Here is a 13,109-nt window from a genome sequence, read left to right on the forward strand (position 1 = left end):
GGTAGAATTTCAGTATTTTGGAATTTACTGAGGCTCTTTTTGTGAGCTAGTATGTGGTCTATTCTGGAGAATGTTCCATATGCACTTGAGAAGAATGTATATCCTGTTGTTTTTGGATGTAGAGTTCTATAGTTGTCTATTAGGTCCATCTGTTCTAGTGTGTTGTTCAGTGCCTGTGTGTCCTTACTTATTTTCTGCCTGGTGGATCTATCCTTTGGGGTGAGTGGTGTGTTGAAGTCTCCTACAATGAATGCATTGCAGTCTATTTCCCTCTTTAGTTCTATTAGTATTTGCTTCACATATGCTGGTGCTCCTGTATTGGGTGCATATATATTTAGAATGGTTATATCCTCTTGTTGGACTGAGCCCTTTATCATTATGTAGTGTCCTTCTTTATCTCTTGTTACTTTCTTTGTTTTGAAGTCTATTTTGTCTGATATTAGTACTGCAACACCTGCTTTCTTCTCACTGTTGTTTGCCTGAAATATGTTTTTTCATCCCTTGACTTTTAGTCTATGCTTATCTTTGGGTTTAAGGTGAGTTTCTTGTAAGCAGCATATAGATGGGTCTTGCTTTTTTATCCATTCTATTACTCTATGTCTTTTGATTGGTGCATTAAGTCCATTTACATTTAGGGTGACTATTGAGAGAGATGTACTTATTGCCATTTCAGGCTTTAGATTCGTGGTTACCAAAGGTTCAAGGTTAGCTTCTTTAGTATCTTACTGCCTAACTTAGCTCGCTTATTGAGCTGTTATATACACTGTCTGGAGATTCTTTTCTTCTCTCCCTTCTTATTCCTCCTCCTCCATTAGCTTCTTTAGTATCTTACTGCCTAACTTAGCTCGCTTATTGAGCTGTTATATACACTGTCTGGAGATTCTTTTCTTCTCTCCCTTCTTATTCCTCCTCCTCCATTCTTCATGTGTTGTGTGTTTTGTTCTGTGCTCTTTTTAGGGGTGGTCCCATCTAGAGCAGTCCCTGTAGGATGCCCTGTAGAGGTGGTTTGTGGGAAGCAAATTCCCTCAGCTTTTTCTTGTCTAGGAATTGTTTAATCCTGCCATCTTATTTAAATGATAGTCGTGCTGGATACAGTATCCTTGGTTCAAGGCCCTTCTGTTTCATTGCATTAAGTATATCATGCCATTCTCTTCTGGCCTGTAGGGTTTCTGTTGAGAAGTCTGATGTTAGCCTGATTGGTTTTCCTTTATAGGTGACCTTTTTCTCTCTAGCTGCCTTTAAAACTCTTTCCTTGTCCTTGATCTTGCCATTTTAATTACTATGTGTCTTGGTGTTGTCCTCCTTGGATCCTTTCTGTTGGGGGTTCTGTGTAATTCCATGGTTTGTTCGATTATTTCCTCCCTCAGTTTGGGGAAGTTTTCAGGAATTATTTCTTCAAAGAGACTTTCTATCCCTTTTCCTCTTTCTTCTTCTTCTGGTATCCCTATAATACGAATATTATTCCTTTTGGCTTGGTCACATAGTTCTCTTAGTGTTGTTTCATTCCTGGAGATCCTTTTATCTCTCTCTATGTCAGCCTCTATACGTTCCTGTTCTCTGGCTTCTATTCCTTCAATGGCCTCTTGCATCTTATCCATTCTGCTTATAAATCCTTCCAGGGATTGTTTCACTTCTCTGATCTCCTTCCTGACGTCTGTGATCTCCTTCCGGACTTCATCCCACTGCTCTTGCATTTTTCTCTGCATCTCATCCCATTGCTCTTGCATTTTTCTCTGCATCTCTGTCAGCATGTTCATGATTTTTATTTTGAATTCTTTTTCAGGAGGACTGGTTAGGTCTGTCTCCTTCTCAGGTGTTGTCTCTGTGATCTTTGTCTGCCTGTAGTTTTGCCTTTTCATGGTGATAGAGAGAGTTTGCAGAGCTGGTACAAGTGACCGCTGGAAGAGCTTCCCTTCTTGTTGGTTTGTTGCCTTCCTCTCCAAAAAAAAAAAACTGCTCCGGTTTCTTTCCACCCGCCGGGAGCCGGGGGGAGGGGCGCTCGGGTCCCGCCAGGCCGGGGCTTGTATCTTACCCCCTTCGCAAGGCGCTGGGTTCTTGCAGGTGTGGATGTTGTCCTGTGTCCTGTGGTCTCTATTTTAGGAAGATTTTTCTTTGTTATATTTTCATAGCTCTATGTGTTTTTGGGAGGAGATTTCCACTGCTCTACTCACGCCGCCATCCTGGCTCCGCCTCCCAGGTTATTCATTTTTGACAGGATCTCAAGGGTTTTAAATTCATTTCCTATTAGCCTAATAAAGGGACACTGACCAGCAATTGGTCTTTCAGATGGCAAAGCTTGATGCCAAAAGGGGAATGTCTAGAGCAGAGGCAGCACTCTGGCCACAGCCAGGATTTGGCTTGCATGTTTTGAAAAAACGGAATCAATGTTTTAATGCCGTAACTTTACACAGGGAAGTCCAATTTCCAGCTGCACTTGAAGAGTTGGAGATCTGGCAACACTGGGGCCACGCTTCTATGTGCTTGGTGTTGAGCTGTGGATGGCCCTCTGATTGGGCCAGCATCTCTGCTTTACTGGGACCCTGCCCCTCATGTGCTGCCCAGCTTGCATTTTAGGGTCTGCTTCACTCCTTAGTGTGACTGCTGGCCCCAGTAGATCTGCAAGTCTGGAACCTCTGGGGTAGGCTTGCAGTTAGGTGCTCTCTGTTCCTCTCGTGTATGTGATATGCATTCTCCATGGGGCCCATCAGGAAACAATTTGTCATTTTGTATCTGCTTCTCTTATCTCTTCTTCCCTCTTTTGAGGAGTTGTTTTATTTGGGTATCTATCTGTTCCTATCTCACTGCAGTGATACTGTTTATGTTTTATCTTCCCAGCAGCACATGGCCACATGGAAGCCCTTAGAGGGGTGCAAATTGACTCTTGTGGAACCCAGTTGGGGAGAGGCTCCTTCAGCTCCCAGTTAATATGGGAAGGGCTACATCCCTAGAGGGACCCACACCAGCCTGGGGAAGCCAATCAAATATTTTCTGAGGAGGTGATTTTGAATTGGTGATGCACCAAGTAAGCTAGGGGACAAGGAATGGGAGGAGGACTCAGTATTGATGCCTGGCCGGGGAATACTCCCAGGGACGATTTGAGCATCACTCCAGGTCTTCCCTAGCCCTTTGCTTCCATGGGAAAAACAGACTTGTTTGGATTAGAACACAACGACAATGGAGCCCTGGCTTGTGATTTATGAATAATGATAAAAGTAATAAAATAATTGCTAACATTTGCTTAGTACTTTTTAAATGCTAGATACTATATGTATTTGCATTTATGTGCATACACACACACTTAATTCTTCCAGTAGTTTCTGAAGGGAGTATTTTTATCATCCCATTTCATAGGTGCTAAACCTGGGGCCCAGAGAGGTCAAGTAATTGCACAAGGTCACACAGATGCAGAGCTCACTTTCATATCAGGCCTGTCTGACCTCAAAGGGAACACTTTCAACAGCACAAAGGCCTGCAGTGAGCAGTGAGCTGCCTTCCTGATCTATTAATGCCCGAAGAAGTAAATTGAAAGTGAGTGAATGAAATGACAGTCAAGTATGATTCTGGCTATTACGTTTGGAAGCCTGCGATTTTCCTGTTGTGCTTAGGATATTTTGGGTGTGTGTCATCTGCAATTAATTACCTTCAGGAGTTGCTGGAGTTGTTTGGGCTGTTTCCCTGGCTCTGGATATGAAATGTGGGCGCCAGCATGAATTCTGAGTGGAATTTACCAGGTGGCTAATGAGATGGGTTTTATAAAAGAAAAGGTGAAATGAGGGAAACAGGGAGCAAGCACTAAAAATCAAACAAGCTTTTTAAGGCTCCCCACCTGCCCTCCAGCTGGCAGATGAGACTTTACACAACTCAGAGAACAGTCAAAGAGAAATGCAGACTTCCTGGAATTCAAGTCCCCTGGCAGCCCTCGCCCTGCTTTATTTGAGAAAGTGACCAGAAAGGAGAAGATTAAGGTTTCTTGGGTGTGAGACAAGGCTACTGTTTTCTGGGCAGTGTTAGGAGGACAGTGGCTCTTGTCTGGGTCCTCTTTCCAATTGGGGTGTGCCAGAAGAGCACAGAGGAGCTGCTCTTGGGCTTGAGGGCGGCCCAGAAGTGTCCTGGAGGCTTGCTAAAATGCAGAGTCCGGCCCCACCCCAGGGAGTGTGATTCCCAGGCTCTGCGGCATTTTATTGTTCATTTGTTTACTCCTGCCCAGTGTTAAGAGTTTCCTACAAGCAAAACATGCTCGTTCATGATCTCATACAACAGTCAAAATACATTTCTGTCATACAGGCCTCACTTCTTGTTCAGCTGTTAGCAGTTTTCCCAATAATACCCTTTCTTGCAAAATGATTGAGTCCAGAATGGCTTTGTTGCATGTAATTTTCATATTTCTTCAGGCTGGAATATTTCCTCTCTTTCCTTGATTTTGGTGACCTTGACATTTGTTAAAGATCACAAGCCAGTTTATTTTGTAGAATGTTCCTCAGTTTGGTTTGTTTGCTGTTTACTGACGATTAGACACTTTGTGCGTCTTTGGTATTAATAGCATAGAAGTGAGGCACAGAGGTTCTTGTCAGAGCATCCTAGGAGGTACAGGGCTTCAGTTTGTTCCATTACTGAGAGTGTTAACTTTGACCCCCTGATTGAGGTTGTGTCTGCCACCCTTCTCCACAGTAAAGTTACTCTTTTCCCCTTGCAATTAATAGGCATTTTGTGGGGAGGTAGTTGGAGCGTATAGACATATCTCATTAGGCATTACACTTGCCATTTCATTATGGATTTATGGGTTTCCATTTTATTTGATAGTTTGTGACCTATTACTATCACTGTTTTGATGTGCAAAATGTCCCAGATTTGTTGAGTGGGAATGCTTATGGGTGTTCTGAAATGACCCTGTGAGTTTACATTGACACCTTGAATTCCAGTCCAATACCAGGTGTTGACCTCTGGTTTTCTTGCTCTACATATTTGTTACTCCCCTCTATACCTGGAGCAGGAAACCTGGCTCCTGTTGTCTGTAATGTAGTTAGTTAGTTGATCACTTTCCCTATACATAACTGATTTCTAATAGCTTTGGAGAACTGTTTAGGAGGGGAGAGACAGGGCTGGGAGAGAGCTGAATAAGCTCCTCGAGCTGGTTCCATTATAGGAGATCCTCCAGCCTCCACCACAGTGGAAGACCCTGGCCTTGTGCTCTAGGGTGTGGCCTTGGGATTTGCCCAGACACCAAGCCCCATTCCACTCTTGGAGGATGTTGACCAGTCACCAGCCCTGCTGAACCTCTTGTTCCTATTTGGTCAAGTTGGATGATGGTAATATCCTGTGGTTCGAGGCCTATAAGGAGAACAGTGAGATCTGGCTGCTCTCCTCAAGGCCTCACCGTCTACATGGGGAGAGGAGCACAGGTTGGGGGTTAGACTTCGGGAGAGAAACTCATCTGGGATGCGGTGGGGCAGAAGGAGTGGTCGCAGACCTCTGGTGGTGGAGGGGGCTTAGCAGGAAGGGCTTCAGAGGCAAGATGGCCTTGGGAGAGACTTGCAGAATCTGTAGGTGTTCACCAGGAAGCCAGGGAAGAGATGGGAGTTGCAGACAGAGGGTCAGGTCAGCCTTAGCAAGGCATGGGTGTCAGAAAGAGCCTGGCTGTGTGGATGGCAGTGAGGAGTTGGTTGTGAAATCCCAGAGAGGGGGTGGGGTTCTGTGCACCCATCATCGGAGCTACTCTGGGAGCCCTGGGCTGCTGTGAGAGGAGGAAGGGGGCAGGTCCAGCCTAAAAAGCACCGTGTGTTGGAGGGGCCCAGTAGCCTGCGTGAGAGCCTGCAGCAGGCTCCCATGATGGCCCTGGGAGGCATCCTTTACTTCCCATCCCAACCACTTCACTGCCCAAATGATGGGGGGGGCAGCCTGGCTGGTTGATTGTCTTACAAAGGCAGTGCAGAGGACTGGCTCAGGGTCTGTCCTGAGGCTGTGGTCAGGGTGTTGGACAGAGCTTCAGCCACTTCAGGCACTACTGGGCTGGGACATTAGGCCCATGGCTACTAGCAGACCTCATTCCTCACCAGGTGTCCTTGTGACAGGACAGCTGGTGATCAGAAAGGTTGGTAGGCAGGCCAGCGGGCAGGTGCAGAGAGCTGAGCCAGAGAGAAGCCAAGATGAATGTCAAAGTCTCTTTACCCAATCTGAGAAGTGACAGCCCATCACTTCTGCTGGTAGAACAAATAATGAGACCAGTCCACACTCACAGGGTGGACATCACACATGGAATGAATGCTAGGATCACTGCAGGGCAGTTGGAGATTGCCGCCGCCAAAGCATTTGGAAGAGCACTTGAGGCCTGGTGGGCACTGAGAGTTGGGCAGTGCCACTCTGCTGCCCCTACTACCACCAGTCCTGAGGTGTGGGTTCCAAGAGCAAGAATTGGAGCTGAGACTGAACCCAGGTTGGTCCGGTTGCAGGCATTTCTGGTTCCCTGCATAGCATCCTCATTGACTTTTGTTCTTTATCATGGTTGCCAGGGCTGATCTCTCTCTTACTGGATGGTGAGCCCCTGAAGGGCAGAGTCCTTGTCCATTTTGTGCAGCCTCATGCTTCCTGCACCCTGCCCCTGTTCAGCAGATCCTTTTTGATGACCTTGTTGGTAGAGCCACCATCAGAGTAACACATGCTGGCATAAGACCACTTTTGTGTGTCTGGGAAAAGCAAACTGTTTAAAACAAAGCCCTTGTTAGAACCCAAGTTTTATGTGATCCAAATTAATGCATATTCCTAACGAAAATGGAATTATTAATTGAGCGCCTCTAGGTGTTTGGCACTAATGCCCTTTACATCTGCTGTCTCTCATGATCTCAACCCTGCAAGGCTTGGAGTTCACCCCCCACCTGGACGTTGAGGCATCCTCAAGTGCTCCGAGAAGCCACAGAACTGCTGGCCCACAGCTCAGTAGGCCAGGACTGATATTTGAACCCAGAGCTGTGTAATAGGAGCCAGATGCCTTGCTTCCTCTGTCAGCTTTGTATGTGTAAAATGTGCAGTGCTTAATAATAAAAAGCCCACCAAAATTTAAGTTCTTATACTGATTTGAACAAACTGCAAACAAATTGTTCAGACAGTTGATATTTGATATTATTGACTGGATATTTGGTTCATTTTTCAGGTGTGATGCTGTTTTAGGCATTAGTTTTCAAAAAGGACCCCTATATTTAGAGGCAAATCCTGAAATTTTTATGGGTGATGCTGTGTGTCTGAGATTTGCTTCCACATAAGTTGGGGCTAGAGGGGTGGGGATGGAAAAGAAATCAAACTACCTGTGAGCTGGAGAGCTGGGTAGTGGGTACATGGGGGTTCACTGTACCATTTAGAAGGTTTTTCTGTGTGTTTTAAAAGGTCTGTGACCACAAGTTAAATCTGCATAGCCGGAAAGCTAGCTGGGGCTGGCGAAGACCCAGAGTAGAGCTACCTCCTGGGTGCTGGTCTGATAAGATGCTTTGATCTGTTGGCTGAAAGGGTAGAACACTTGCCAGTGTTGTACCCTATACCTATTCAAACAGGAGACCGCAATTTTAAAATTGGGAAATAAATGAAGCTCCAAGAGGGCCAGGGAATTTTGTCCTTTTTGTTTACTGATGCATTCCCATCATTGCCGGACACTCTGTGACTACCTGCTGAAAAATGGGAATGAACCAATGCTGTTTTGTGGCAAACCCTCTGGCCTCTGCCTGGTTAGGAAGAGGGGATTGGCTGATGTTTTGGTTAACCTGTGCAGTATATAGGAGAAGTTGTATCCATTTCTATGGTACATTCATGCCCTGCCTTGCTCTATACAGATTTTAAGGCACTGTATGCGGTGAATGTGTGCAGTCAATTTTCAAAGAATTAAAAGGTAATAAAATAGTTGAACCTAGAATTGAACATAAGCTGGTCTTTGATTCTGAAGTTAAGTTAGGATCTTGAAGGAAACCTTGGGCTGCCATCATATTCATCAATTTTCTTCATGCTGAACTTGTGTGGGAGCATGTGGAGTGTAGATCTCTGTGTGATGGAAGCCCGAGCGAGCCAGGCTTGCCTGGGTTCATTTTGTGGAGATGACCTGAAATGATTCTTGTTTATGGCTTGCTGAGTCTTTAGAGCCGCATTTCAAAATGAGTTTCAAATTGGCAATGGGCCTCCTCATTCCCCAAAGCCACATTCAAAGCTGCGCTGCTGTTTATAGTAGCATTTGCTTAATCATCTTAAAAGTAAAGGGATGTTAATCACAGAGACAGAAAAGAGAATGGCAGTTGCTAGGGGCAGGTGGGGGAGTAGGGGTGGGAACAGGGGCTTCTTGTTTAGTGGGTCCAGAGTTCCAGTTTTGCAGGATGCAGAAAGTTCTGGAGATGGGTGGTGGTGATGGCTATGGCGAATGTACTTAGTGCCACTGAGTTGTACCCTTAAAAATGGCTAAGCTGGTAAATTTTAGGATATGTATATTTTATTACAATTAGAAATAAAAAAAATAAGAGGGAAAGAAGATACTGAAAACGATTCTGTCTTGTCAGAAGCTGACTTTGTTAACTGTCACTTTTCCTGCCCACTGCCTGCAGTGGACATGCCTGTGGCTTTGTGCTGTGTCTTTACAGGGGCCCATGTTACAGACTCTGCTGCCAGGAGATGCCTTCCAGTTAGGCCCAGTGGTGAATGTGGCCCTGTCTTCTCTTCTTCTAGAACTTAATCTTGTTAACTAAATTTTTTGGTTTTTAACTTATATGCAGTGAAATTCACTTTTTGAAGATGGACAGTTGTGTGAGTTTTAAGACATGTACAGATTCATGTCATCCTTCCAGATCAATCAGGGTCATCACCTCCAAAATTTTCTCCTGCCTCCCTTTGTGGTCAGACCCTCCTCTACACCTAACATCTGTCTGCCACTGGTGGCACTTCCACCCTTATCATTTTGCCTTTTTCTAAAATATGTTGTGTACCTGAAATCATGTAGTATGTAGCATTTTGAAACTCCTTTTTTTTTTTTCACTCAGCATCATGTTTTTGAGATTCCTCCATGTAGTTGCATGGATCACTAGCACCTTCCATTTTATTGACGAGTATTCATTCACATGCATGGACCATGGTTTGTTCAGCCATTTCCCCGCTGAAGGACATCTGAGTTGTTTTCAGTGTTTGGTGATTCTGAATAATGCTACAATGAACATTTGTGTGGAGGTTTTTGTGTGAACAATAAATTTTCATTTCTCCAGGGAAAATACTCTGAAGCGAGTTGCTGGGCCATATGACAAGTGTATGTTTAATTTTATAAAAAGCTGCTGTGCGATTTCTCAGAGTCACCGAACTGAGCCATCTAGGCTGCCTTGTTGAGGCCTCCTGCTTACAGACTCACGCAGCCACGTGTCGCCAGTGTAGATGGTGGGGGTGCCTCACCCACATGGGGAAGGTGAAGGGCTGGGCTGCTCCACAGCAGCCTTGTTGTCCTTCTGAGCCTGTTCTCCAAGTAAAAACATCTTAAAAGACTAGGCAGTGAAAGGGTTTTTTGTTTGTTTGTTTTAAAAAGTTACTTTGGTATAGAAAATTGGGAATGTAGCTGAGAAAGGAAAAAAAAAGGCTAAAAGTTACAGCCCTGTGACCTTAGCACGCCAGTGAGTCTGGCTAATGCCATCTTTGTGCCCAGCCTTCTGAGCTCTGTGGCTCTCACTTGGTTGCCCTGTCCCACAGACACAAACACACACACACGCATGCACACACGGTGGGTTATAGTGAAGAGGCTGTGGACAGACTGCCTGGGGCTGAGGTGGTGCTGAGGCAGCCGGAGCCCTGCTCAGGGGTTGGTCTTTCCCGCTCACCTTGCTTCTCCCCTATTAGGCCTACAGTGACCTGGCTGTGTGACTTGTGCTGGGATGGGCCTCAGCTGTTGTCACTATCTCTTTTATACATACCCAGAGAGTTTTGGAGGCCTTTCATAGTTAGGATTCAAGTCCATTCCATTGTCTCATGAGGTATCCAATAAAAAGCATTTTTATTTGATAATCATAACAGACCTATGTAATGATAGATACATTCTGTATGGCTCTTCCATCTGAAAATAAAAGTCCTATTAGCTGGTTGCAAATTAGTTACCCAGAGTCTGGGAATTTTTTGGGGCCACTAACATGTTAAGTTATTAAAAAATATATTTGGGTGGGGCAAGAGCTCTCAGTTATCCCAGCCTCTGCCTCCATCCCTCTCCCTTCCCTCTTGTCTTACCCTGGCTTTGCACTCCTCAATGGTGTGGCCTGGCTGACTGCAGTGGCCATTTAAGTCTGTATCCATTTCAAGAGATACACTGTGGCAGAGGATTGTAAGGAGCATTCGTGGAAATAATGGGCTGGGTGGGGTGACACACACACATGCCCTTGCCAGAGTCCTGGTTTTGTTGTTGCGTTACAGTCACATAAGATGTGACTATTGTGGTAGGCTGGGCCTCTTGGTATTATCTTTACAACTTCATGTGAAGCTGTAATTGTTTCAAAATCAAGATTGAGGAATAAAAAGGGCCTCCTTTGTGGGGGCCAGAACTGGTTGCCTCTGTGAGCAATTAGTGTGCCCACCAAATGTTTGAATTTCAGTCAGAAGCAGTTCCAGTGACCAGAAAGTGTTAAGTTTCCCACAAAAGGCAAACAAGTACATCGGTGAGAAGTCAACTGGGATGAATTTATGGCTCTCAAAGTGTCCATTTGGTAGGTTGATATATTCTCCATGATTTTTCATCATTTTCATGGAAGTTAGATATGTATTAAATATCTTGGTTTTATCTGTTAGGGCTTATGTTTAGATAGACCCTTAAGACTCTATTAAAAGATTGATTCAAACCAGAAAAAAAGCAGCCACTCAAAACATCCCAGTGCCAGCAGCAGAGCCAGAGAACCAGGAAGCAAGGGTCGGCCTAAGTGTCATACACCTGAAATGAGGCCGAGAAGTCCAATGCTGACACGACTCACCTGCATCTGCCTAAGTGACCCTTCCTGTTCCGCCTCTTGGAAAGTGTTGGGCCACAAACTGTTCAGTTTGTGCATATAAATTGCTTTCTTTCCTAGTTTTAAGACCATATGTGACTTGAATTCACACATGGAGATTAAGAGTAGGCTGGGATGAGTGACAAGGCTCTGGCTACAGAATCCAAGAAAACAAAGTGTACAATCCATGTACATCGGGGAGTATTTCCCTCCCACAAGCCTTTCCAGGACTTTTTAGTTGTTTAGCTTCAGACGTTTGCTTTTCACATCACAGATGGGGAGAGTGCAGACACCTATGGAAACATTCCTGACAGGCTGTCTAGAGGAGGGTGGTAATTAAGGGACTCCTCTGTGGCTTGTTCTCTGAAGTTCCTGAGATGAATGTTGAGTTCTGGGAAACAACTAAGTAAGCGTATGGTAATGTCTGCAGTGGGTGCCTACGCTGTCTGCCAAAATACAGGGCAGGAGAGCGAAATGCTACATGCTGTCCTAGTGGGCTGAGGCACGGTCAGCCCGCTGAAAGCAGGCAGACCCAGTGGGCAGCCTGAAGTTTTTCCAGTGAGTAAATGTGTGGCATGTCTATACTAAGGAATAGCATTTCCGTCCATAAACAGATTGAGTTAGAGGCTTCCTGGGGAGGCTTGTCAAATGAGACAGCCCAATTGCAGAAACATGTACACCATGATCTGGTTCTGTGAAGTAAGCTCTATCTGTGGTATTGGGTTTGCCATGACTGACTATATGAGCATGGAAGGAAGGCATGAAATGTGTTGGCAGGTTTTTAACATTGACTAGCATGGGTAAGGGGTGAGTGGAGCAGTGAACAAGGGAAGAAAGACTTCAAACCTAAAAATTAGAGGAGAGTGAGAGATGTTTTATCCGTAAAAAATCATATATGTATATTTTGTGTGTGTGTATGCCTAGGGAGAGGTATTATAAAATAGCTGTAAAAATGTTAGTGGGGTTTATTTCATGGTGTTAGGTTTTCAGCTGATCTTTACATTCCTTCTTAATTGTGTTGAGTATTTTTATTTTACTTTTTATAATCACAAAAGAAACTCAGTTTTAAAGCTCTTTTCACTGTGAGGAAATACTCTAGCATGTTGAAAGGCACTCAGGCTGAAGACCCTGGGGAAAGGAGCCAAAACAGACAAGTGGGAGAGGCACTCCTTTCTGGGGTGGCTGGGGAGAAACCAAGTCTGAACCCCAAAGGAGACAGAGAAAAGCTCCTCTGAGTCTTGGGGGAATGGAGAAACCTGGGCTTGTATCTTGGTAGTGTGTCTTATGACTTTGACTTTGGCCATGTGACCTTGGTCACAGACCTTGTCTGTGCCACAGTTCCTCTCTCATTAAATGAGAACACTGGGGGTCATAGTGCAGGACCACCGTAAGCACTTTATGAACATTCTCCCACTGAATGAAGAATGATGAGTAAGGACAACAAGCTTGAATCAGTGATGTCACCTGTATAAAGTCTGAATGATATGGTAAATACTCAACAAGTGGTAGTTTTCTCCCTCTGATCCTCATGTTCTTTTCCTCAGCCAGTGTACCTGGGGATTGAACTCAGAAGAGTGGGGTTTTATCATAGCCTGAGTTCTGTGATCCATAGTACAGTCTTTGTGGGGCCTGATGGCCTTCTGCAAATGTGCCCTTGCTCATGTGGTCTCTTCAGGGATGATCTCTGAAACAGAAGGTATTCATATTTGTAAGATTCACATTGTATGCTTTTCTTTACACAGGCTTCCCCCCACCCCCGCCTCAGGTCTAAACTGCCAGTTTAAAAAAATATTTCTTAAACATTCTTGTACCTGCAGAGAGAACGAGGTGCTCAAAGTCCAACTGAAGAAATATGTAGGAGCTGTCCAGATGCTGAAAAGAGAAGGTCAAACAGCTGAAGGTGAGGGGGAGACTGAGGCTGGGAGGGGAGGGGGCCAAGCCTTCACACCATCATAGCCCCTATGCCTGGCACATAGTAGAGACTCAACATGTGATGAGCCATATGCGGAGGAGTTAGAAAAATAGTGCTGGTCAGGATTTGGGGAAATGAGGTGGAAACCCCTGCTGTGTATTCTTCCTAAATGCACAGACCAATCCTGTAAAACTTAATTGCTATATTATTAGTCACAGCTGTATCAG

General features: G+C 44.9%; 1 protein-coding gene across 4 annotated transcripts in view; it reads left to right on the plus strand.

Annotated features, from left to right (window-relative positions):
- LOC108401178 (sorting nexin-29) overlaps positions 1 to 13,109 on the plus strand; it is a 585,108-nt gene that overhangs the window by 217,635 nt on the left and 354,364 nt on the right. For all 4 annotated transcript variants that reach the window (XM_073215554.1, XM_073215556.1, XM_073215555.1 and 1 more), the window contains one exon: positions 12,788 to 12,870. In XM_073215554.1, the coding sequence (XP_073071655.1) occupies positions 12,788 to 12,870 (83 nt within the window). The remainder of the gene's footprint in view (positions 1 to 12,787; positions 12,871 to 13,109) is intronic.

The sequence above is a fragment of the Manis javanica genome, chromosome 10 (assembly GCF_040802235.1).
Source record: "Manis javanica isolate MJ-LG chromosome 10, MJ_LKY, whole genome shotgun sequence".
Lineage (NCBI taxonomy): Eukaryota > Metazoa > Chordata > Mammalia > Pholidota > Manidae > Manis > Manis javanica.